General features: G+C 36.8%; 1 protein-coding gene across 1 annotated transcript in view; it reads left to right on the top strand.

The window, feature by feature from the left end:
- DENND1B (DENN domain containing 1B) overlaps positions 1-24,837 on the top strand; it is a 464,228-nt gene extending 439,391 nt beyond the window's left edge. The window contains exons 21-23 of the mRNA XM_007941084.2: positions 22,093-22,172; positions 23,136-23,352; positions 24,301-24,837. Coding sequence (XP_007939275.1) covers positions 22,093-22,172; positions 23,136-23,352; positions 24,301-24,837 — 834 coding nt within the window. The remainder of the gene's footprint in view (positions 1-22,092; positions 22,173-23,135; positions 23,353-24,300) is intronic.
- Positions 24,838-27,653: the final 2,816 nt, after the last annotated feature.

Genomic DNA, 27,653 nt, shown 5'->3' with positions numbered 1-27,653 from the left:
TGGAACAATGTTTTGTATAGTATGTTATGCCAATTGAGCTTGATGTCCCCTGCGACTATGGTCCCAAGCCCGTAGGATCAACTACTCGGTCGCTCTGGGTAGCTGGCTTAACAGCCAATTTTTTAAAGCATTCATATCTCTATAATCTTTTATGATCTGTTGTTGTTGTTGTTATGTGCCACCGAGTCATCTCTGACTCATAGTGACCCCTTCTTGGGTTTCTGAGGCAGTATCACTATGGAAGTAGATTGCTCCATCTTTCTTCTGAGGAGAGGCTGATGGATTTGAACTGCCAACCTTCTGGTTAGCAGTCAAGTACCTTAGGTACTATGACACCAGAGCTCCCTTTTATGCCTCAATATTTATTCTAATTTAATGTTTAGCTTGTATTTTTTTCTATAGTCAAAGTTTGATTGTTCAGTTTATCGATTTCATGTGTATTTTTATCAAAGAACTAAAGTTTTGATTCTGCAGTTGTTTCCCTGCTACTTTCCACCCATGTTTTTACCCCAGGATACCAGAATCCATGCTTTCTTTAATAGTAATTTTATTTATTTGAGCTAAATGTTACAGTGCTCTGAAATGATAGCCAATTTGTGGCTAGCAGCTTATTTGTAAGTCCCCGGTGGTACAAATGGTTTATGTGCTTGCCAACTAACCAAAAGGTTGGAAGCTCAAGTCTGCCCAGAGGCATCATGGAAGAAATGCCTGCTGATGTACTTCCAAAAAATCAGCCATTAAACACTCTATGGCACACAGTTCTATTCTGACACACCTGTGACTACCATGAGTCAGAATGAACTTGACAGTGACCTGTACTAGTTAAAACTTATTTATAAATGCATAGCATGGCATATTCAAATTGAAATTGTCATCACAATAATTAAAGAATTATTTCTTTAATTTCATAGTGTTAACAAATACACAAATAAATTAAAACAAAATGGGGACATTTATTATAAGATACATGGATTTCTTATCTTAGGAACTCCAAGTACAAGAATATTCTTAGGCCTCAGGTGAGAGTGGAACTAGAAAATGAGCTGCCTGCCTGCCTGCTTCTCTCTCTCTCTCTCTCTTTCTCTTTCAATGGCACCTGGCCTGTTCTTCTCTCTACGTGTCTGTTTATTGTACACTCTGGACACTGGCTGTCTCTGCTCTTTTATGTTTCTGCTATAGAGCTTGCAGGCCTTCAGTTCAAGCAGCCACTAGCAATGGACTACAATTCCTGAATCCAAAATCCAGAAAGGAGAGGGAGAAGAAATTTATAATATGTAAGTGTAACTACAAGAGATAGAGATAGGCTGAATTTACCATAAGTTAATCAAGTTGAAAATTGAACCATGATATTGCAATGTTTGCTCTTATGCAAAGGATTTTCACCATCGGAAATAATCTTCCTTCTCTTGTTTAGAAGAAAAAATACATCTCATTCAACATTAAATCTTCTTTGTTGAGGAAACTTTTGTTGAAAAGACTCACTAACAGTGAAAGGAAGATTGCTACCTCTTGGGCCCCCAATACCTGTTTGCAGAAAATAATTCTTCATCCCAGATCTCTTTTGCTCCCAAGATACATCCAAAGACTCCAAGATTTTTTTCATTATTCCTGTGTTCCCGAGTTTCTTAGTTGTTTTCCTCACTTATCCAGCTAGCTCTTAAAAGTAGTATCTATTCCACTAACCACGTGCTAGTGATTATTTACTTTTTAGTTTCTGAATGTCAGTTCATGGTGTTTGTTTACTCCAGGCCTCTTTTCTCTGCATGTCTGCTCATTGTGCATTCTGTACACTAGATTTTTCTGTTTCCCTTGACCATGACCCAGAGCTTTCCATTGAGTCAATTCAGACTCATAGCGACTCCCATTGGGTTTCCAGGGTAGTGAATCTTCTGCAGAGTGGCTGGTGGGTTTGAACTGCCAACCTTTTGGTTAGCAGTCAAATGCCTTCATCACTGCATCTCCAGAGCTCCTTAGAGATGGACTGTAATTCCTAAGTCAGAAATCCATATTTCTTATGGAGGAATGTAATCAGCCCACTTGTATGCATCATTAATTTTGGTTCCATTAACTCTAGCCAAAGAAGAAGAGAGAGTACTGTGTTACCAAGGACACCAGAAGGCCGGTAGGTAAGCAGAGGAAGCAGTTCTCAGAGAAGGAATATTAAGAGTTGTGGCAGTATCTCAAACGTTGTCTGCTGATTCTAATTGCCTTATAATATTATTTGACAAAAAGTCATCTTTACAAAAGAAGTCTCTATTTTTCAAGTACTTGGAGCCTGGATCTTTGTATCACAAATCTGAAGCTTCATAAATTTCAGGTCAGCCACTTAGAATGGATTGCAGGATAATTTACCTTTGTATTTGGGGTATGGAAGTCAAGAGGGAGCAGCGTTTTCTTCTGGCCTGATGTTGCAGAAACTAGCTTGGTTCACATTTTGGAAATAATCTACTGCCATTCATTTTAACCAAAATATGATCTCAGTGTGTTGTAGAAAATACAGAAAGCTGAAGCTAGAGTCCTGAACATATTGATTTATGATAATTACCTCATCACTGAGTATTCTTATCCTCAATGCTGCAATTGTAATAATAATAATAAGAAAAATATCTGGGCTTTCAACTAAATAAATAAGTTATGTGTGGTTGGAGGCAGGATCTGGATATCAGTAAATATGTCAGAGACACTAATATAGTCCATCTATTTCCCAAAATAATTTGACATCTTGAAAAATGTAATAGAATAAAGATTAAAATTCATTTAAATTAGATAAAATTTAGGACAGAGAGAACATAAGTATAATAAGAAAGTGCATTCTTTTGCTTAGTAACCCAAATGAAGAGAAACACAGGTGTATGATTCCTAATGCAAGATTAGAAAAAGAAACAGTTGCTCAGGAGGTGTACAAAATTCTGAGAAATAGGAGTGAGGGTCGATACTGTAGTTTCACAAATAATGTCTGAGAGCTCACAGTTTATGGATGCACCTAATAGAGGCAAGGGTCTGTCTCTGTTTCATGAGATACAAGTTTTATTTTCTTTATTTGGTCTCTTCTGTGCATTTTTTTTTTTTTTTTTCTTTTGAGATGTTCAAGTTTCGTTAATTACCCTCTAGAAGACAGACAGCTTCCGAGGTATTGTCAGCACTCACAAGAGAGTTGTGCTACTTTATTTTATTTTACTCCCAGTGAGGGAAATTGTCAGCATGCACCCAGTACAGAGGCTGATGAATCTGCTGAATCACTGTCATGGTGTTTATTTCATATGGTAGAGAGCAACGGTCATGACCATGATTGGTGGCACAAGAGAGTTGTGCCACTTTAATAAAAAACAAAACAAACAAAAACAAACAAACAAAAAAAAACAGGCTAGAAGTGGAAATAAACTTAGAATACACGCTTTTCTTCTTTCTGTAAAGCTCACTAAGCTAAAAGAGTGACATTGCTTTAAACCAGCTTCTCATTAATGTCTCAAAAGGAGCTTTGCTCTGGTGTCCGTCTTAAAATAACCACATTCTTTTAAAGATTTGCCATCTGGTGAATTTCATTACCTAAAGCAATATTCTGTACAGGCCTATAAGATTTGGTGATTCAGATAATTTTAATGTTCTTACTACTATTTTCTCAACTTCAATTTTTATGAAGTTGAAATCATGTAAAAGTCCACTATGAGCAGCCTTAGAGAGCTCTGGTGGTGTAGTGCCTAAGGCTGACTGCTAACCAGAAGGCTGGTGGTTCAAATCCACCAGCCACTCCTCGGAAGGAAGGTTGGTCAATCTACTTCCATAGAGATACCACTTCAGAAACCCAAGGAGGGGTCACTATGAGTCACAGTTGACTCAACAGCAGTGAGTTTGGTTTTGGAAGAGCAGCCTTGGAAAACATAGGGAAGAAGGGAGGACCAAGTTCCTTGGTAACAGTGAAGCTGTCTGTATGTATTTGTTTGTAGCATATTATTCATGTAAAACTCTAAACAGTCCATTCAGAGTAGGCATTATTATCCCTATTTTTCAGGTATTAAAATAGAGGGACAAACAGATTTAAAAATGTGCAAAGTTCTGCAGGTAATCAATAAACAGAATAGGGATTCAAAAGCAGACAAATTGATTCTAGAACTGTAAATATTTGACCACTATCTTAGGGTCCCTTTCTGTAGGATGGAGTGCTTATAGAAGAGGGCAGTTAAAGACAAAGGTGTGGCATTTAGAACTAGACAGATCTTAATTTTGAAAAAATGTACTAATATTTAGCATTGAGCAGAACGTAGTACCCTTGACCCTTGCTTTTTGCATTTGCAAAATGATAATAACAATACATGTCATTTTCCTGGGTTGCTGTAGGCATTACAGATAATGCATGTATAATATCTTCCACATAATAGACACTCAACTATTGGTAGATATTCATATATAAATATACACATATATTAAACTTCAGATCTTTTATAACAATGACACCATCTGATGTTTTCTTTTGGTAGCTGCTACCTAGAGCAACTGGGAGCTCTGGTAGCATAGTGCCTAAGGCACTTGACTGCTAACCAGAAGGCTGGTGGTTCAAACCTACCACCCACTCCTCGGAAAGAAGATGGGGCAATCTACTTCTGTAGTGACACTGCCTCGGAAACCCAAGGAGGGGTCGCTGTGAGTCGGGTCCGACTCGAGGGCACATAACAACAACAACCCAGAGTAACTAATGAACTTCTAATCACTGAAGTAATGGGACCCCTAAAATTATCTCTCTTCATTCCAGGTGTGAATGGATTTAGATTCCAGTATGTAGTTTGCAAAAAATATACATAGCTTATTGTACCGAAAAATCCTATGACTAATAAGCCCTAAGCCACATCGTTTTATTGTCAATAAAATGATCTAGATAAGGAATGTGGACTTGACTCCTGCCAGTCCTAGCTCTGTAGATACATATTTGAGAAGCCTGATCTCAGTATATAAAGAACTTCTCTGCATTGCTAGGCTTATCAGTGAAAGAGTATTTTGTTTCTCAAAACATGAGATTATAGTAGAATATATTTCAAGAATATATTTTAAAGTTAAAAAAAAGTGAAGTTTTATAATTTAGAAACTGTACAGTATAACAAAGATCTCTTGTTTTAGACCTGTGTTATGTAACTTAACTTATTTTTGGGGATAGATTGTGAATCTACAATCCACCCTTCACAAATAGTAATTTGTGTGCTGGGCCGTTAATTAGTATGGTTATTTCCCATTTTGTTGATGAGGCTTAAATAAATGTCAAGGGTACAGCCACGAAGATCTCCCAATTAGGCTTCACATTTGTAAAACCCAGCCCTTTTCCCTTTTGTGTGAAGATGACAGTTCCAACAGCAGCCCCAGCCTAACAGGACTCCAGGGAAAGGATCCTCTGCTGGTTTTATTGAAAACAGGGCCAGTGAGTCCAGTGAGAATACTGCCACTGGTCATGGTGCAGAACAGTTTTAACCCGGACTGTGTACTTTCTTCTTTCATCAATTGTATTTTAGAACAGAATACTGAAGACTTAATAGTTACTGTTTAGATCATTAAGTCTGTCATTGAAATTATGTTTTAATGTATTTACCTTTAAAAATTTGTATATTTGTTTTTGGAAGAATTTTTGGAATTTTCTTTTTTAAGAATAAGGAATTCCTTTAAATAATATGCAAAATTTATATAAATCTAAGATGTTCCATCTTTAATAAAATTAACCATTCTTGGTGTAGTCTAAGCAATTATAATGTGTATGTATCTGTCTACATGCAACACACACACAAACACACACACTCCCAAACACATCACCTAGACTAGTGAACAAGCAAGAGGGCTTAGCTGTACCGCAAGTCGACATTAACAGATGGATGGCCCTAAGCAAGGCAAAACCACCGCAACAACATCTAGTGGAATTGGAGGATTGAAGCTTTTTATTGTTAAGCCCTATTAAAATCTTGGCACACATATCTCTCTTAACTATTTCATGTCTGGAACAAATAGCAGTCCACTCAGATTTTCAAACTATCCAATTAATTATGCAAAAGCAGTATGAGAAAATATGAATGGAAGTTATTTTTCCATTTACAAAATGATATATAGCAGTGTGCCTGTTGATAAGTACCCTACTTGGAATCTAGTCAAGACTTTAACCCAAATAAATACACTGTTTGCAAATAGAAAGATGTTTGAGAGTCATAATTGCTATTAATCAGACTAAGTACTGTTAACTAGTGGTCACTTACTCTATTTTTTAAAAAATATATTTCCACACAGACTAGTAGTTTGAGAGATGAATGAATAGTTATATTTTGAATGCACAAAGAAGATGTTTTCACCATAAAATATGATCCATGTGATTTTCTTTTTCATCCACTGTACAAGGTGATATGAACACTTAAAATAAAACTTAGCTATGTGTTTGAGTCCTTTTGTATTTAGTGGTTTATAAATCATCCTAATGACTTTGTGGAACATAGCACAACAGCTATGAGCTCATTTTATAATTGATGAGTAATGTACTTTCATCTTTCAAGAGTATACTCAGAAATTATATGCATCTTTTGGCACACAGAGACTTGCAAGTCAGGCATTTCAAAGCCAGGCTTTGGGTGAATGGGAATTTAGAGAAATCCCAATACGTTTGTGTCTTTGAGAAAAATATGAGCAGTCGGATGGTTTATGTCTTACAGATAATAAATCTCATATTTTAAAATGTTGCTAACAAAATTAAGTTTTTTATGAAATTTATAAGTAAAGATAAAAACTGTGTAAATTACATTCGTCCCCAGTATAATGAATGATGGACTACTCAAAATGTGCTTGTAGGGTGTGGTTTATAGTACTGTGTTTATGACACACTTTTCTTTGTAGGGATTCGGTGGATTCTGGGAATAAAAGGAATACTATTAAAGATAGTGTTTCTTGCTCAGGTGATAGTTGATTCAGAAAATGGCACATTTATTAGAATCATTGGAAAAACACAGTCCACTGAATGGCTTTGTTCTGTTGGACAGGAAAGAAATGTTAGAGTCATTGTTTTTAGTGAGCGTAGCCACTTGCTTCTCCTGTCCAAGAAAAAGTGATTGTAAATTACAAGGTGAGAAAGATAATTGTGGCCTGAGGGGGCAAAATGTATGTGTATATACGGGGTGGAGGAGGCCCTGATAATTGGAAATTATACTGAATATAAATTTTGCAAAATAATAAAAAGTTTAACCAAATCATAATTTTTAAAATGTTATATTTTTAGCACTTTGTTCAGTTTGGCTCAATATTGAGAACACTACTTGACTGCTAACCAGAAGGCTGGCGGTTCAAATCCACCAGCCACTCCTCGGAAGGAAGGTTGGGCAATCCTACTTCCGTAGTGATACTGCCTCGGAAACCCAAGGAGGGGTCGCTATGAGTCAGGGCCGACTCGACGGCAAATAACAACAACAACAATTATAACCAAGCTAAAATGTTGGATTTAAGTGATAAATCTGTTAGAAGGCTTCTAATGGAAAAATTCTTTTGAAATAAATTAAATCAATATTTTCCTATTATCAGATGTCTATATAAAAATATTGCATAAGTATAAACATATTTTAGAAGTCTTCATCCCAAGGTCACTTTTATATAGGGTATATTGGTAGCATAGTGCCTAAGGCACTTGACTGCTAACCAGAAGGCTGGCAGTTCAAACCCACCAGCCACTCCTCGGAAGGAAGGTTGGGCAATCCTACTTCCGTAGTGATACTGCCTCGGAAACCCAAGGAAGGGTCGCTATGAGTCGGGGCCAACTCGATGTCAAATAACAACAACAACAATTTAAAGTAATGTCAATAATTATAAAATTGCTATTTTTAGTCCACTTTGAAAAATATGGATGCCATGCTGTTAAATTGAAAACAAGTTATATTCTCTACTGTTTTTCTGTAGAAATAATCTTATTAATTTCCAACATGTCAAATTTTATTATAGTTAAATCTGTGAGGATTAGAAAACTCAAAAACTACAATGTGGGTTGCAAGAGTGACCTCTAGTGGAAATTTTGTAATACTTTCCATCAAAAGATACACAAAACAAAATTTATAGGACCTTTCAAGGTAATCTTTCTTAGAAATACAATGGAATATACATTGAGGCATTTATACTGTCATACAATTGTCCCAGAACATTAATCTGTCAAAGAAATGATTCAAAACAAAGTCTTCCTTTCAGTAACTGTGGCTAAAAATGCTCTGTTGAATAATACCACAAAAAAACAAGAAACAAACAAAAAACACTAGTATATTAAAAAGACATAATGGACGATAACCTTACATGTACATTTTTAGTATGCACATTTTAGTATATAATATGAGATATTTTTAAGTTGACATGTACCTATTTAACAAGAATTTTACTTTTCAGATTTATTGCCACAAATGGCTATGCCATTTATTACAAAATCTTGAAACAAAAATAAATGTGCTCATTATTTCCATTTGGTAAATTTAATGAACATTACCGTTTCTAGTCTTTACATCAACAATCATGTCACTAATACTTTTCCTCACTATTGTCTGTCCTGTTTAACTTTGTGAGGTTTTTTATCCCCCCATTAACCTTTTTAATTACTGTAAGTGCTTTTGATGAAATTAACAATGGCTCTCTATTCCCAGAGTACCTAGTTTTTATAGACAAAGTCTTACTTTCTCCCAGGCACCATCAGAAAAAGAAACGACCATTTTCTTTCTATTTAGTGTGTAAAATGCTTGTCAAGTTGGTCAGAGATCAATGGTAGTGTTTATGAAAGGAAAAACCAGTCTTTTCTTTGTAAGGGTTAATGCCACTACCTGTTAGTGTCCCCTAGGGGAGAAATTGCCAGAAATGTCAATAGATTTATAACTGTGGAAATATAATATACTCCTATTATAATTTGAACTAGATTTATATATTCTGCACATTGTTAGGTTTCCTAAGACATAAAATACTACAACAATATATAAATATCTTAATAAGTCAGCCTCTGCCCACATACCAGTTAGAAAATTATATTGCTATGTTTACAGTCTTCTCAAGAAGCTCCTTATGGCTTTTCTAACATTTGGGTGTGATACTGGTCATTTCACAGTTAATTCCTTCTTTGCTTTTATCAGTATCTTTAACACTCATAAGACAATGCTTTTGAAAACTAGTATAATTTATTTAGAAACTAAAATATAATTGCCATTTGTATTAAGGATCTTGGCTACATCTAACACAGAAACCATTTTGTGACTGTACTTATCTGTGCATGTATACATATACGCACAAATACATACATTTATGTGCTTCATATATTGATTTAGTAAATCTGAGAAATAAAGTCTAGCTGTAATTATTTTGCAAATGAAAAATTTATGTACTTTGGTTATATTCTTTGTCCAAACATAATTTATTAAGGTGATTGAAAATAATACAGTTCTGCTCTTTGATCCTGACTTTTTGTTTATCTCAACTAGAAAAGTTTTCTTCATGTCAGTTATTAAAGGGAACCAAATTCTATCTTTTCCTTAAAATACAGTTGATTCATTTTATATTAAGAAACCTCTTTAAATGTTGAAATATTGAAACCCTGTCAGCAAAGGTGAAATTTAAATAGCTTGCCATTTATCAAAAGTTTATTTATTTATTTAGCTATGAGAATATTATTTCATAGCCTTATTAAACTTCTTGTATTTGCACCGATCACTATCCTCTGTCCTGAAAAATTACTGTGAAGCTTTGGTAAAATATGCATTTTCAAATATTAAAGACCAGAAAAAAAAATACAACAATGTATTTTGAATATTTACAGTTAATGTAATTACTTGGCACATGAACAGTTCTTAAAAATTGGCTTAAAAATATTAATCAGTTCACAACAATAATGCTATAAACACAAGTGAAAAATGAGACCTTCTGTGAACACATGTCTCTTTTCCACCTGTTAACAGACTTCAGTAAGAGACAGTCATTTAGAAAGCCTGGTAGACTGTTGTCATTTTATATAATAGAGTCTGCTATCATCAATGAAGAAATGAATTTAAAAGTACTATGTTTCTGGGGTGAGTTTGATACAATATTTTGCTAAAATGAGCTTCATAATCTATGCTCAGCTAAAGGGCTTTGTAAAGGGATCAGTTGTGGGCTCTTTACCTTCATTTGCATTACTCAGAGGTGAACCTGCTGTTCATTTGAAACACCTTTGCATTCAATGAAATTCAGAAGGCAGAGACTTCAAATTGACCGAACTTTCCCATGGTTTCTCAGAACATGTGATCTTCTGGGGCTGGTGTAAATATCTATTGGGAAATCCATTGTGGGAATGTGGGATCCCAAACATTTGTGCATTTAAATGGCTTTTATGTATCTAATGGCTGTCATGATTGCTTAAGCCCACACTTAGATTAGTAGTGTTAGAATGAACTCGGCGCACAAGAGACAGCTGCTTTTCAATGGCCACATAAAGTTTCTTCAACATTTCTAATATTTTCTTTCCAACATTTAATGTGAGAATTTCTTCAAATGCTAGAACAGATCTCAACTTAATATTAATTAAAATAAATCTCTATTAATGCAACTAGTGGTGCAATGTGGATCAAACGGAATGGTGATTCTATCTAATTCAATTCAACAAAAGCTACCTGAATATCTGCTATGTGCTCAGTCTTGTATCTCCTCTGATCACTTACTGTGTTAGACCTGCTGGCTGATAGCTTTCAAGATCACTTACCTCCTCTTAAACTACTAAGGCCTATTAATTACAAATCCAGAAAGACTTTCTTTTATTGACCTTTAGAGTCATTCATTCTTTTTACTTCTTAACCATCACCCTCATCACTTAATAGAGTAGGAGTGTTAAGATCTTAGGCTTTGGAGTATAACTAACCTGGACCAGAACACTAGTTCTGCCACTGGCATATATGTGAACTTAAGCAACTTGCTTTACCTTTCTAAGCCTCTTAACCTTAATACCTATTAAATGATTACAGTAATGTTATCTCCATAGAATCATTGTGAAGATTAGAGTTATTACAGTGATGGGATATGTTTTTCCAACACTGACTAGAAGTTCAATAAATATTAAAAAAAAAAAAAAAAACACACTTCACTGCCATCAAGTCAATTCCAACTCATAGCAACCCCCCTTAGATTTCTGAGGCAGTAAAACTTTATGGAAATAGATTGCCCAATCTTCCTTTCACAGAGTGGCTGGTGGTTTTGAACTGGCAACCTTCTGGTTAACAATCACATGCCTTAGGCACTATGCCACCAGAGATCCTTCAATGAATATTAAACTCAAAACCAAACTCACTGCTGTCGAGGTGGATCAGACACATAACCACCCCTCCTTGGGTTTCTGAGGCAGTATCACTATGGAAGTAGGTTGCCCAGTCTTCCTTTTGAGGAGCAGCTGGTGGGTTTGAACCACCAACCTTCTGGTTAGCAGTCAGAAGCCTTAGGGAATATGTGATTCAACATATCAACTACAACAGGAACCACCACAAAAATGTATTGAATGCCTGCTATGTGTAAGGAGGAGAATGATTTAGACTGGTTGATGATAGTATCCCACAGCTTGGATGGTCCCTTCTATTTTGTTATTTTCTGCTCTCTTTGTGTGCGTGTGTATTTAAGTTTGGATAATTTTTACTGACCTGCCTTGAAATTCACTGACTCTTTCCTCAGTCTGCTAATGAACAAATCAAAGAAATTATTCACTTATGTATTTTATTTCTAGCATTTCCATTTGACTCTTATTTTATAGAGTCCATGTCTCTGCTGAAAATTCCCATCTATTCATGCATGTTGTTCATCTTTTTCTTTTGTCTGTCTTGTGATTCCCTTTTGTAATTTATTTTATATTTGTTATTGTTGTTGTATATATACCACAAAACATAAACCAATTCAACAATTTCTACATAGACCGCCCATGCTATAACATGGATGTCTTGTAATTCTTAATTGAATGTTGGGTACATCATATGTTGAAGAGCGGTAGAGAGTGGAGTAAATAATACTGGCATGCAGAAAAGGGTAGGACTCTTTGGCAATGCTGTTAGTGTGAGTGAGTGAGTCAGTCTGTTCAGGAGTTGAACTGGTTTGGGGTTTTGTTGTTACCATTACCTTTAGTGTGCCACAGGATTCAAATTCCTCCTGCAGTAGACTGTTATTACCTTGTGCTCAGAGTGGAACCAGGGCTACTGGAAGGTTTTCTGCAGTTTCCTTGCTTCACCCTTGGCTCTCAGCAGGCAGTTCCTCAATGTCTCTCAGTGCTTTTGCACCTCCTGCTAGCCTTGCCAGTTTTCTGTTCTGGTTCAGCTTTGATCATTGGCAGGCCCTGCACACCTGTGCCTCAGCTACGGGGCCCTCAGCATCTCCCTCCTTCCTTCCCTTGGCAGCCACACTGCCTTGTATCTGTTGGTCTTTGGCAGGTGAGGGTTTCCTGCCCCTCCTCCAGCAGTAGTACACCTGGGCTTGGTAGCCCTTAGAGTCCTGTGCCCCAGAGCGTTTTCTGACCCACCTCTGGGGCAGAGAGTTTTTGTTTCCACTTCCCTCCCAGCACCAGGGGACCTTTGCCTATATATTTTTGGTGGCAGGAAATTTTCCTATTAGCTCAGAAGCAGATGGATTTTGCTTCTACCTCTCTTTCAGTAGTTTTGCTAGAGAGTGTTTGCTGACCCTCTGCTAGCTTTTGTTTCATATGAATCAGCGTTCTAAAAAGTAAGTAGGGCTTTGTGCCTGTCTCCTTGTGGCAGCTTGTCACCTCCTGCTGGCCTCCACCCCCAAGGGGAGCTATTTTCAGTCTCCTGCCCTACCCCCAGTCTTTCCCATGAGCACCAGATGGTGAGGTCACCTGATACAGTAAATGAAAATCTAGGTTTTATCTGTGGAAAAGAGCACACAAGTGAGGACAAGCTCCCCTTGTGTCTGAGAGTCGAGTTCCAGCTATTCCAAACTGGCACATTACCCTACACTTGACCTTAAGACTTCATTAAAATATTGGCAGATTTCTTACCTGCTTATATAGTGGCTACCTCTTTCCATGTGCTTTGCCATGGGGTGAAAGAGATCCTATATCCTATCTCTCTCCTCGGAAGGGCTTATAACTCTAGGGAATTCAGTTCACTTGGTTGCCTTGCAACTCAGTTCTCTGATAGGCTCAATTAAAAGTATGATTCTTTTTTTAGATTGTCTAGTTTATTTTTTTCCCCCCTAAAAGGAGGGGTAGCTATGAGTCGGGTCCAACTTGACGGCACATAACAGGACTTAGAAGAAAATGAATCGAAAGATGTATTTCTTGGTTTCAAGGTCTCAGTAAGATAGGAGTGTACTTACAATTAGCACCATATTTACAAGGGAATCATATATCAAGTGACAGCTGAGTGGTAGAAAATAAAGTGAATAAAGCTGACAAAGAAATCACTGGACTTAATTCGTGAAGGGTCTTGGATGTATCTGGCCCACTGCAAAGTCTTCCCTGCTGCCCTGGTGTCACCAGCGCACACTCCCCTGCTCAAGAATACAATTTTGATGCTTTTATAAATTCAGTTTCCTTAGCCTGATAATAGCAGCTCTTCATCACCTAAATTCATCAGACTTCACCAAATAAATATCTTGTTAATCCTTTTGATTTTGCCTTGACAGGAAAATTTGATTTCAGTGTCTCTGGCAAAGTGTTTAAGTCTCTTGCCTTTTCACCCTGCCATTTCACCAATCTGCAGCTTAGCACTCACTGTCGTTCCATGATCACACGCTTTAAAAACCAGGTTAAAATTTACCATTTCTAGGAAATCTTTCTCAGGCTAATTCTTGGATATTTATTTCTCCCAGGTCTATGAGGGCTGACTTCTCTAGCTTAGTTATAATAAAATGAGCTCTGTTCATGGAGTTGGAGCACCTGGATAGAAGTGTCAGCTCTGTCATTTACTAATTGTCTAATCTTGCCCAAGTCACTTTACTTTGTTAAGCTTTTGGCTCCCTAAAGTATAAATTAGGGAAAATGTTCACCATAAGTTGTGGAAAAGTGAGTATTTAAATAAAATAAGGTACAGAATATAAAATCTAATGCACTGAGGTTAATTGACCATGGAGAAGTCATTTAACTCTGTACTTCAGTCACCATGAATAAGAAGTACAACATGGTTTTTTTATTATTATTATTGTGATTTGGGTGGAAGTTTACAGAGCAAATTCACTTTCAATACAGCAGTTCACACACACACACACACACACACACACACATGTTATCTCATGACATTGACTACAATTTACCCCAATGCAATAGCTCCCTTCCCATTTCCTCCCGACAGTCACCTCTTCCCTGAGTCCATTCCTCCGTGCACTCCTGCCACCTGAACTATCTTCCCAGGCATAAACAGCCCTTCTTTCTCCCATGATTGTTCTCTTCAAGGAGTGTATCCACCTCAGTTACATAGTCAACTCATATGCCTGTCTCTTGTTCGGCTCGAAGCCACAGGTGTGGGTTATATTCCAGACCTGAAGGGCAGCTAGAGATCATAGTCTCAGTGGTTCCACCAGGCTCTATCAGACCAGCAAACTTGGTCCCCTTTTTTTTGTTTTCCAAATGATTTCAACATGTGTTTTTTTAAGCTCTTCTCAAATTATAAACTTGTGTATTTATAAGATGTTGCCATTGCAACTCTATATAATAGTTTATTTAATTTATTGTCATGTTACTCCATGCAAGTATGTATCTCTTTGGCTGCAAAATGGGTAAGCTCAATCAAGAGTTTGCTGTAGCCTTTTGGTAGGCAAGGTATACTTCTGGACCTCAGGTGGCTCAACTCTAAAATGGGGACAGAAGCACACACTGTACTTTTAAAAAATTCATATATTAAAAGTGTATTTATTTTATGGATTCTAAAAAATTATATTTTCCCATTCATCAGCCTGTATTCCTTATTTTACCCTTCACCCCCTTAAAAATCCCCTGTGAATTCAAGCATACCCAGCCTTTTCCCTTATTAGTATATGCCTGCCATCTAGTGATCGAAAGGGTAGCTGCACGATTAACAGGCTCCTTGTGCATGATGATTTCCAATCTTTCTTCTTTCTTATGTAACTTCAGAAAACCATTATAGTGAAAAGAAAGGAATTTATCTCGCTTCTTGTATCTGATTTCTTAAAATCTGTCCAAACATGTAGTTTTGTAATTTGAACGCTCTTACCTCTGTCATTATGTATTAATTATGTTTGCTTATAGTTTTTCTTTCATATGAAATCCTCTTCCATCTCTTCTTTACCAGTCCATTCATTTTATTTCATTCAATAGTTTCAGCTTCTCTAGTAGTATATTTTTCTAATGAAATTTATTCTACAGTGATAGCCTTTCCTTTGCATTAATTTAGTAATTCTACATATTCTAAACAAGCATCCCCTGGTATATAAGTACTCTCTTCTTGAATTTTTACATGTATTTTCTGTATACTTTGCATTTTACATTTGCCATGGAAACAAATTTTATTTTACAATTTTAGGTGTTTAGAACCTAGTCCAATTGAGGATATGTGACATCAGGTCCCCTGTTCATTTTTAATTATTTTTATTGCATAATGTAGAGCTATGCTTGCCTTTTTTTTTTTTTTTTTCAGTGCATCAAAAGCATGTCCTTATGCTGTGCAGTACTGGTTCTCAAGAGAGATGCAAGTCCTATAATTATTTGCACTAACCTGTGCAGACACTGGTAACTTGTGAAATGGCCAGTGTTGAAGTCGCTGTGAGGAGCCTTGGTGGCACAGTGGTTAAGTGATCAGCTGCTAACCAGAAGGTTGGTGGTTTGAACCCACCAGCTGCTCCATGAGAAAGCTGTGGCAAGTCTGCTTCCATAAAGATTTACAGCCGTGGAAACCATATGGGACAGTTCTCCTCTGTTCTATAGGGTCTCTATGAGTCAAAATCAGCAAAGGGTTGGTTTTGATTTTGATGTAGCTATACCAGGTCTTTACACTTTAGAAACTTCTGTACCTTTTACTTATTCTCACAATTTACCAATAATTAGGAGTATATAGTTGTAATTCTATGTTATTGATACTATTACCCTGCTGACTGAACCTGCTTCATTATTGGTTAATATTACAATTTGACATGAATTTGGATGATTAGTAATGGTCATTTGCATAAGTTTTCATCTATGATCAGAAAGCCTGTGTTCAATAAGGAAGAATAAGTTTTTCTTTTTGTTAAACTTTTGGTGTCTTGGCATTTTTACCTTAAATTGCACATTTAGGTTTTAAGTGTCTTATGAAGAAGGGCCATCTTTTTCTTTTCTTTTGTATGCCTTACAGTGTGGAAGACAGTAGCATGCATGTAATAGGAGCTTAATGGATATTTGTGAAATGAACAAAGGCTTAAAAACTGAAAGAAAAAAAGGAGGAGGGCTGTGGCTCTGCCTTACTTTCAGGTAGTGTGTAGTAGTAACAGCTTTCAGAAGTTTCTCAATAAATATACGGTGAAGTAAAAAAAAAAAAGAGAAAAGGAAGAAAGATCATATTGCTTTCTGTTGATCTCCATTAACTGGGATTGCCAAGTTCAAAATCTAACCCCTGCCAGCCCTGCACCCTCCACCCCTAGTCCTCATTTCCCACCCATTCCCACTAGAGCTCCTTACCATCTTCCCCACCTCTTCAGGCCCTTTTAAGTTTACCCAGCATTTGCCTGCTTAGTTTATGTCTGCCATCTAGTGATCAGAATGGTTACTGCAAGATTACTGGGCACCTTTAAGAGCCCTGTGCACAAACAGAGGAGTCTAATTTACAGTGTACTGATAGTTGTCCTCTGATCCTTTGTATTTGCTCTGATCTTATTACCACGGGCCCTTTGCAGAAGACCACTTCTCATTATCTTCTTAACACCTACTAACATTTCAGAGCTCAGCTCAGACATTTTTCAGGGATCTGAAGCCATGACTGTCTTGTCCTCCGTAATTAGGCCAAATTCCTCCTTTTCAACACTTTCATATCAACCATCCTTCAGTACAACTTTTCAAAATTTTATGTTTAATCACAGGATTAGTCAATTTAATTCATGTTTGTTTCACAAGGATGTATTCTCCATGAGGGCAAGTGGTCCTGCTCTACTTATTCTTGTTCATCATTGTACCTTAGTACATTTGTCACATTTTCTGTGTGTACCCTGACACATAGCAGGCATCACTGAGATCTTTGGTGAATGAAAGAGTGGATGTAATGCTCCTGTATGCCTTGTTGTTGTTGTTATGTGCCGTCGAGTCGGCCTCAACTCATAGCGACCCCTCCTTGGGTTTCCGAGGCAGTATCACTACGGAAGTAGGATTGCCCAACCTTCCTTCTGAGGAGTGGCTGGTGGGTTTGAACTGCCAGCCTTCTGGTTAGCAGTCAAGTGCCTTAGCCACTATGCTACCAGAGCTCCTTTTTTTATATTAAAGGATAAATAATGGCTCTATTATTTTATATGTTGTTGTTGTTATGTGCCGTCGAGTCGGCCTCGACTCATAGCGACCCCTCCTTGGGTTTCCGAGGCAGTATCACTACGGAAGTAGGATTGCCCAACCTTCCTTCCGAGGAGTGGCTGGTGGGTTTGAACCGCCAGCCTTCTGGTTAGCAGTCAAGTGCTTTAGCCACTATGCTACCAGAGCTCCTTCTTGTTGTTGTTGTTATGTGCCGTCGAGTGGCCCTGACTCATAGCGACCCCTCCTTGGGTTTCCGAGGCAGTATCACTATGGAAGTAGGATTGCCCAACCTTCCTTTCGAGGAGTGGCTGGTGGGTTTGAACTACCAGCCTTCTGGTTAGCAGTCAAGTGCTTTTAGCCACTATGCTACCAGAGCTCCTATTATTTTATATTGTTGTTGTTGTTGTTATTTGCCGTCGAGTCGGCCCTGACTCATAGCGACCCCTCCTTGGGTTTCCGAGGCAGTATCACTATGGAAGTAGGATTGCCCACCCTTCCTTCCGAGGAATGGCTGGTGGGTTTGAATCGCCAGCCTTCTGGTATTATTTTATATAGCCATTAATTAACCATTAAATGTAAAACTGGTTCAAAGGATCATCTGAAGAGCAGACACAAATAGACAGCCAGAAATATGAGATTGAATATGCTGACAGATACAAAAAATAGTCAATATCTGCACCATAATAATTGCATCTTCACTTGACAAAAGGTACTTGCCTCTCTGTGGACAAGAAACATTTGGATTAATATCAGCTCTCCACCAGTTAACTTCTGTCTGTACAGAGTTACAAAATAGAATTTATAGACTAAGCTGTAGACATTTCAAGTTACAGAAAGGAGAAATTAAAAATTTAAATAATAGAAAACAGATAAAGAGGTAGTGGAAGGCTTCACTATGACTTAAACTGATTTTCCAGTTGCTTGTAATATGTCATGTCATCTAGCAGAGCTTTGCAAATAGTATTTATTTCTTCTTGAAGTCAACTTCTTTCCTTTCTCTCAATTTTTCACCATGTTGACTGTCCCTTCACTCTACCTCCTCATCTGTTCCATTTTCACTCTTTAAAAAAATAATAAAGCATCTGCACCTAAATATATGCCATACTATGACCATATTGGTGTTCATTTCAGGGAGTTTTAGTTAATATTTTGTAATGAATGTAATTATTGACTTTGAAAGTTACCCATTGCACACTTGTTACTGTGAGATTTCAATTTAACCCTGAAATAGAAAGATTTTTTTTCTCTGAATATATATGATATACAAAGTGCATTCACTGGTATCTACATCTGCTTATTGTCCTTATAGTTATGAAAATAAAGGTGAAGAGAGCATACATACCCATCCAAAGCTATAAACAATTGTATTGAAAGAATTCATGTATTGTTCAATTTTCTTGTGTTGGGATTATTTTTATCTTAATCATTTGTATTTTAGTTTATGCCTAAATTAATGTGCAACTCTACAATAATGATATATCTGATTTATCAATCCAGATAACAGTGTGCTGTTATTTGCTACATAGCACCATCCTAATGGGGCCCTGGTGGTATGGTGGTTAAACATCTGGCTGCTAATCAGAAGGTCAGCGGTTCAAACCTACTAGCTGTTCTGTGGGAGAAGATGCAACAGTTTTTGTCTATAAAGATTTACAGCCTTGGAAACTCTATGGGGCCGTTTTCCTTTGTCCTATAGGGACACTATGAGTAAGAATCAACTCAACAGTGACCAGTACCATCGAAAGAACTGATAGTGCTTTCGTTAAATAAGCTGCTATTTTTCTGTTGTCAGAGTGTTGATTAAATTATTTTCTGCGTTACTTTTTTTTTTTTTTTGTTTATTTCAACAAAGTAATGTAATTAGAAGTCCCTAAGTAATTGACACACATATTCCACCGAGTTTTGGACATCATTACTTCATACATATTCTTACTGAAGTTCCGAATGTACCTTGATAAGTATTCAATAATGATACTGATTAGAAGCTTTTTTCAGCACAAAGCTTAACACCTGTGGAAAGGAAAGCAGTGTATTAATCAGTTTTACTTCTGTTTCTAATTCTGCTGTGAAAACTCATCATAAGATACACTGTTAAAGAGCTGTTGTTGCTAGTCGTCATCGAACTGGTGCCGACTCATAGCCACTTCATAGGTAGCAGAAGGAAACGTTTCCTGATCCCGCACTGGCTCCATGGTCTTTGATGTGTTTGAGCCCATTGTTGAGGGTGTTGTGTCAGTTCACCTCACAGAGGGTTTAACTTTATCCCTGTGTAAAAACGGAGGGAAATCTGGTCTAGCTTGTTGTTGGTAGTTGCCATCCTACTGATGCTGACTCATGGCCACCCTATGTGTGTAGAATAGAACTGTGCATCATAGAGTTTTCAAGGCTATGGTCCTTTAGAATCAGATCATCAGGCCTATCTTTCAAGGTACCTCTTGGTGAGTTTGAACCACCAACCTTTTGGCTAATATTTGAACTTAACCATTTGTGTCACCAAGGGACTCCTCTGGTCTAACTAGCAAATATAAAAATGAAATTTAAATGTGCTTGTGAAGCTTAAATTGTGATATCATGATTTAGGATGGTTGCAGGAAAAAGAAAAGGGTTCACAAAAATGAAAAGTTGGATTTAACAACAATAACAAGATGTAATTGAGAAGCTGTGGTATGTGCAGGCAGCATAGAAATTAAAGCAGCTTTTGTGGAAGAAAATGAAAATGAGACATTGCAAAAGAGAAGGACATCTGTTCTCTTTTCTAGTTCTAATTCTTGATAAGTTGTGTGACCTTTAGGCAAATTAAAGGAGCCTCTCTTGGTCTGCCTTCAGAGTCATTGTGGGGCTCATTAGATTCTGAGCTGCTTTCTGGCAGAAACTAGATCTTATTCAAACTCTGGATCCCCGTCCCCAGCCCTGTGTGTATGTAAAAGTGCCTTTCAAGTTCTCTACAAGTATATTTATTAAGTTGTGTATGTATTGTCTTACCTTGCGTTATTTCTTAAATAGATAGTCATGACTTTAAAAAGTAGAAACAAAAGAATCTTAGCTCTCTCATACTTTTGTTTGTTTTGTTTATTATTTTATGCCAAAAATTAAATGGAAGATCCCTAGCTGGCATAAAGGAGCTCTGATAGCATAGTGCCTCAGGCACTTGACTGCTAACCAGAAGGCTGGCAGTTCAAACCCACCAGCCACTCTATGAAGGAAGGTTGGGCAATCTACTTCCGTAATGATTGTTGTTGTTGTTGTTGTTATGTGCCATCGAGTCGGCCCCGACTCATAGCGACCCCTCCTTGGGTTTCTGAGGCAGTATCACTACAGAAGTAGGATTGCCCAACCTTCCTTCTGAGGAGTGGCTGCCTTGGAAACCAAAGGAGGGGTCGCTATAAGTTGGGTCCGACTCAGTGGCACATAACAACAACAACAGCTGGCATAATGCTAGGCATATACAGAGCTCAGTGTAGTAATAGTGACTTGCCTTTGGAAATGAAGGTTGTATTATATCTTTTGAGTTTTGGAAGGTTGAATGAAATATATTTTCCCACAGAAACAATATTATAAGTGATGGTCGTGTTCCTTATCCATTCCACTAATTTCTACTTAACTCATATACCTTAAATTTATACTGGTAAAATGATATTGCAATTATAGGTCCCAAATAAATTTATGTTCTCTGTGGGGAAATTCATTATGCATTTCACATATGGATCCCTGGGGCTTATTTCTCTCATCATTTCTTCCTTTCTGCCCCTCACCAGCAGTGACATAGAACAGTTTCTGTAGGTTCCAGAAATTCACTTACTTTTTGTGGCTATGATAAAAGAATAACAATTATCTAGATTGGGAGATCCAATTGGAAGACAAAATGTTATTTTTTTAGTGTTGTTATGGTTGAAGTCTCCAAATTCAGGTTTGCTGCTGCCCATTCGAAGGATGAGTTGCAATGGTCATGAACATCCATAGCACCCAGGTGCTGGCCTTTAAAACCATTTTACACTTAAATGAACCAGTGCTCTTGGGGAAATGACTGATTCCAGAACTGGTGCAGAAAAAGTATAAGTTGAAGTCAGACATGCCAAAAACAAGCAGCCGATTTATCAAAAACTTCTTAGGTCATGTCTAAAGGATGCAAGAACCAATTTGTAAGGGTGATACCAAAGATGGAATGATTTTTTAAGACCTTTTATTTTGAAAAATTTCAAACATATGCAAAAGTCCAGAGAAACAAGAATTCTGTGATACCTGCATAGCTGTCTGTTAGAGATTTTTATGATAAAATTCTTGAGGTTGGGGAGAATGTTGATGGGAAAGAAAATGAGTAAGATTGGCAAATATTGGTAATTGTTGAAACTGGATGAATGGGGTTATGATATGATTTAGAAGTCAAGTGTTCCTAAATGAGGGACGAATAAGACTCTGTGACTAAATATATGTATGTATGGGTTAAATATAGTGATTTTTGTTGTTTTTTATTAGGTTGAAGAGAAAGTAAATGTTGAGGTAAATAGTGATTTCCTCTCCCACACACCAGTTTGTTAAGTTACTGGGTACTATTCAAGCATCCTGAATGCATACTACCTTAAAAAGTGTTCCTCATAAAATTGTTTCTTTAAAAGTTACTAAAGAGAGTTCTTTTAAACTGTTAATGCCAATTCATTATCAATTTCTCTCTCTAGGCACGCTTAAAAAGGCCTCTGAAGAGCCTTGACGGGGCCCTGTACGAAGACGATGATGATGACATAGAAAGAGCAAGCAAGTAAGTACTGGATTTTGTGGCCTGTTAAGTGCTGTGACATAACGGCAGATGTGTTAGGTTACGGATGATGTTTCAAAGGCTGTGCTCTTCCAGAGTGCAAATGAAAGCTCCCGTGCAGTGTTCTTCAGCAAAAGGAACCAATGCTTTTGGGAGTGTGGCGAGGGATAAGTCTTGGGACAGGGGAAGCAAGATAGGCTTGACATACTGTGTTGTTCTTGGAAAGCAGTAGCACTTACGGTGCATCCAAGCTTTTTTTTTTTTTATTAAAGGGGAAAGAGAAGTTGGCTGTGCTGCTGAAGAAGGGCGGATTTGAGATCAGGAACAGTGATAACAGTCCGTTGAACCATATGGGTTTGAATATATGGTTATATCAAAGAGCAAATCTAATACCAAGTGTTTAAAAAAACTCAATTTTGATATAAAATAAGGGTAAAAATAATAATATATGTTACTTCCTGACAATTTTAAGATTCATGAGGATAACAAAATAGAAAAATAGACATTCTTTTTCCCCATTATCTCTGTTTATACAAAAGAATATACATTCTTGTCTAAAATAAGTGAATAAATTATTAGTTAAAGGAAAACCATGTAAAACCATGAAAGTGAAGTTGAAGCTCTAGGAAACTTTCCAGTTGTTAAATCTAGTATTGCTAAGGTAAAGGCCTCCAATCCCACAGGATTAAGCTATGTGAAAAATCCCTGCTTCTGCTTCCAGATGGATAAGGCTCCATAAACATTTGTTTGTCTTTAATGGATATGCTCAACAGTTGTAGTATTTAAATTGGCAGGTACATCACTGTAAAGAATTTGGCCATGAACCTGTTAACTGATTTTATTGTTCCACTGAAATACCACTTTGGTTCCAAATTGTCTCATTAATGAACTGTGTTTGGGGAGAGGCAGCTTACGTACAGCATATGTGATTCTACAGCAACTATTGCGTATTTTTTCTTTGTTCAGGTTATCTTCTGAAGATGGTGAAGAAGCATCGACTTATTTTTATGAAAGTGATGACTCTGTTGAAACAAGAGTAAAGACTCCTTACTCAGGTGAAATGGACTTACTGGGAGAGATCCTTGATACGTTGAGTACACACAGCTCAGACCAAGGAAAGCTAGCAGCTGCAAGGAGCTTGGATTTCTTTAGATCAATGGATGATATTGATTACAAACCTACGGTTAGTTGTTTTTTTTTTCAATTTATAGAATTAAAAAAACTTTCTTGTCCTTCTTGTAGGAGCTCTGGTAGCTTAGTGCCTAAGGCACTTGACTGCTAACCAGAAGGCTGGTGGTTCAAACCCACCAGCCACTCCTCGGAAGGAAGATGGGGTAATCTACTTCCATAGTGATACTGCCTCAGAAACCCAAGGAGGGGTTGCTATGAGTCGGGTCCGACTCGACGGCACATAACAACAACAACAACAACAGCCCTTCTTGTGATTGCCTGATCTTATAACCTTGGTTGATGGAATTTTTTAACCTGTAATGGATAAATGCCAACACTTCAAAAACATGTAAAAAGTTAATTGCTAAGAATTATTTCTAGTAACAAAACTCCAATATTTTCTCTTTCATTTATCCAGTTCTGGTGGTTATTGTCATTAATTGAAATTCTTTTGTCAAGCTGTATTTTCTTGCAATCTAATTATATAGTTGTCTTCCTTAAGGAATTTAAAAAAAAAAAAAATCCAACTTTTTTTCTGTATTTCTAGAGTCTTCAAAAAGCATTTTAATAGCTATATTAATTAAAATTATTTTTCCATTTCATTGCTTCAAAAATGAACAATTGAATGCTTTGTGAACACAAGAGAGAGCACATAGGTAACGGCAGCCGTGTTCTTATTGTTGACTCTAGCACTTGGCATTAATTATGTTACCCACTTTGAATTTTCAGGTGACAATTACAAGGAGATAGGAACCAAAGTCCATCCTATTTCATTCCTGTTAACAGAGCCATTTGGAGGTGTTCAGAATTAACTGTCCGTGTTCTATTTACTATAGGAGGAACTTTAGGTTCCCAGCCTTGAAAAAGATTAACTTTAATTTCAAGCTGGAAAAGGAACATATCACTAAAGTAGTGCTATAATTTTATTTAAAATTTCTGAATTTGTTGTTTATTCTTTCAGAACAAATCCAATGCTCCTAGTGAGAATAATCTGGCCCTGTTTTGTGATGGTTCTGGTGATCAAGCAGAGTGGAATCTTGGTCAGGATGACAGTGCCCTTCATGGCAAGCATCTCCCTCCATCTCCTAGGAAGCGAGTTCCCTCTAGTGGTTTCACAGATTCACTGTTTATACTGAAAGAGGAAAACAGCGAAAAACCCCTCAGGGCTGACATTGTGAATGGCCCTGAGGTGGTGGAGAAGCCAATATCAGCTTCAGGACTGGATTTCCAGCCACCTCCTCCTGAAGTTTCCCAGACTGATGAAGGAAAAACAGAAAAGGAAGAAACGCTAAGCCAGGTTTCAGATGATCTGGTTATACCCAGCCTGGGGCGAAGCCCATCTACTTTTGTTCCTTGGGAAAAAGAAGGGAAGGAAGCCAAAGAGACTTCAGAAGATGTTGGACTGATTCATGAAGTAGTGTCTTTGTGTCACGTAACGTCTGCCTTCCAACAAGGTTTAAACATTTCAGAAGAAAGTAGAAGTGGAGACCAAGCTTAAATTAGCCACTTGCATCCAAGCTTTTATGGAGACATCTTAGGATTCCTTGTAAGCTGTGTAGTAAACAGAAGTATTTGTAAGAATACAACTCTTAATACTATTTAAGACTTATTTTTCCTTTGGAGCATACATTTCTACTTGTTCATTCATGGATATATGCTATCCATTGATTTTTAAATGTAAAGCTAATTCTTCTACAGCGCTCTTAAATCAGGTACTACTTTGTATGTATGTTGAAGGTATGTATTGACCATATGACTTTCCAGGACTTGGTGCTTAATGCCATTCATTTTATTTAAACAAAGTATGCATATATAACCCTTGAATATAGCCAGTAGCTGCTGTACTAATCTGGTTGAGCATGAACTGATCAAGTTATCAAAACTAGCCTGAAACTGTTGACCCACTAATTGCCTTAATCTTAATAAGCCTATATTAATTAAGTCTACTTAAATAATTTATGGAATTACATGTAAGTTTTTGAAAGGTAAGGTATTAGTGTTCTGCAGAGCAATAATGACTTTTTCTACTCTTGAACCAAGGGCAAAATTCATCTTTTGAAAGTTCAAAAGCTCTCTTGTGGAAATATTTAGTTTGTTTATTGAAGGACATTGCAGCCATGTTTTAAAAAAAAAAAAAATTATAAAGGTACACACTTACCTTTCACTCAGTGAAATATATGAAGTGCTGAATTACAATGTGAAGTTAATGGTTCTGTTTACAAATGAGACACTTTAAAATTTTTTCAGTCTCTCTGCCTTTGCTAACTAAGAGTCGACCTCCCACAAGCCAAATGCAACATCAACTGTCAGGATAAGAAAAGTCATGTCTTTTTCTTTTTCTTAACTAGTGATTCTCTATCAAAAAGCTTCATATCTTCATTTCAAATTCACTTTTAAAGAAGTACTTTATCTTCTTAGAAAATTCCCTTGTACAGAAAAACTAAAAAGATGACTCAGAGAGTTCCTATATTCCACATCTTCTCCCCCCAAAGTTTCCCCTATTAACGTCTTACGTTAGTATGGTACGTTTGTTAAAATTAATGAACCAGTATTTTTATATTATTTTAACTAAAGTTCATACTTTGTTCAGATTTCCTTAGTGTTACCTGTTGTCCTTTTCTGCTCTGGGGTCCTGTGGAGAATACTGCATTACATGCAATTGTCATGTCTTTTTAAACTCCTCTTGACTGGGACAATTTCTCAGACTTTCATTGTTTTTGATGACCTTGACAGTTTTGAGGAGTGCTGGTCAGGTATATTGTAGGATGCCCTGCTGCTGGAATTTCTCTAATGTTTTTCTTATGACTGGACTTGGCTTACGCATTTTTAGAAGGAAGATCACAAAGATGTAAAGTGCCATTTTCATCATATCAAGGGTACATGCTAACATGATTTATGAATGTTAATACTGACTTGGATAGCCTGCGTGAAGTAGTGTATTTCAGGTTTTTCCACTGTAAAATTGCTCTTTTTTTCCCCCTTCTTTACTGCACTCTTTGGAAGGAAGTCACTATGCACAGTCCACACTTAAGAAGTAGGGAGTTAAGCTTCCCCCTACCCCTACTTTATGACAGAGTATTTATTTAAATTATTTAGAATTCTGTACAGGAGATGTGTCTTCTCCCTCAAATTCACATTTAAACTTTAAATTTCATCTGAGAAGAAATCATGCATTGACTACTTCATGATAGACTAGATAAAAAATTGACAGATACAATTACAGGGGGGAAAAACAGTCGTATTATAGTTAATTTGTTACTGGTACATTGAATTGTATCTGTTCTATATGTTGCCAGTCATGGATGAATTTTTTTAAAACTTTTATTATTAGAAAAAATATTTGAGAGACCATTTGAGAGCCCCATGAGGACTACACTCTGAAACATAATTTTTAGTTTAAAAAGATCCTGGAAAGCAGTTTGTTAAAAACACTGCTTAAAAATATATATTGAGGTCAGTCTTTAAACCACTTAGAGAAAATTACCAAGTTGTTGTTTTTAATTACATTCCAAAATCTAAATGGATATTTATACTTGGGACAGTTGTTCATTCATGGTTTATAAAGGAAGACAAATCTTGTTTTCCTTGCAGGGATGGGTTTTGTTTATATATAGTAAGTAAAAAAGGGTTTAATCCTTATTTTTTTAAGACAGAAGAAGTAAAACTCATGGCTCTTGTCAAATTCTACTTTTACAACCTCATTACAAAATTCCATTTTACTTTATTGAAGTATATAATAAAGACCATATATGAGAAGAACTCTTAAATGAGAAGGAAAAAAATTCACTCTGGTAAATGGCTTAGTAAATATTTCTTCATAATTTGTGAAAAGAATGTACAGCAGCCTTTTCCTATGAATTTTGGAATGAGGTTTTTTTTTTTTGCTTCAGAATTGATAGTTTGAAGAATGTGATCTCTTGAGCGTCAGAGGCCATATTAGGATTTTAGTCCATTTGCTTAATAAACATCATGGCCTCAGAAATGCAAGGGTTTTTGTTTGTTTATATTTCAGTCCCCTTATAAGATGTTTGACTACACTGCTGTGTTGATTTGGGCATATTTAGTGACTAAGAAGTAACATATTTGTCTCAAGGTACTTTAAAGTGACTTGTGCCCTGTTTAACATACAAAATTAGCTGTTATTCTTAAAATCCAAAACAAAAACTCTGTTATTCTTGAAAAACTCCAGATCAATAGCAGTATTATTGACATTTTAAGCCATTAAGTATTTTGAGTATTCCAAGTCTGCCTTTAAACTAGCCTTCCCAGTATTACGGTGGATCATGAGAATGGAGTAAAATTAAGGTGAGTTCT

This window comes from Orycteropus afer, unplaced genomic scaffold (genome assembly GCF_000298275.1).
Source record: "Orycteropus afer afer isolate SDZICR_OR568_19922 unplaced genomic scaffold, OryAfe1.0 scaffold00075, whole genome shotgun sequence".
Lineage (NCBI taxonomy): Eukaryota > Metazoa > Chordata > Mammalia > Tubulidentata > Orycteropodidae > Orycteropus > Orycteropus afer.
This window is presented reverse-complemented; position numbering and strand designations above follow the sequence as displayed.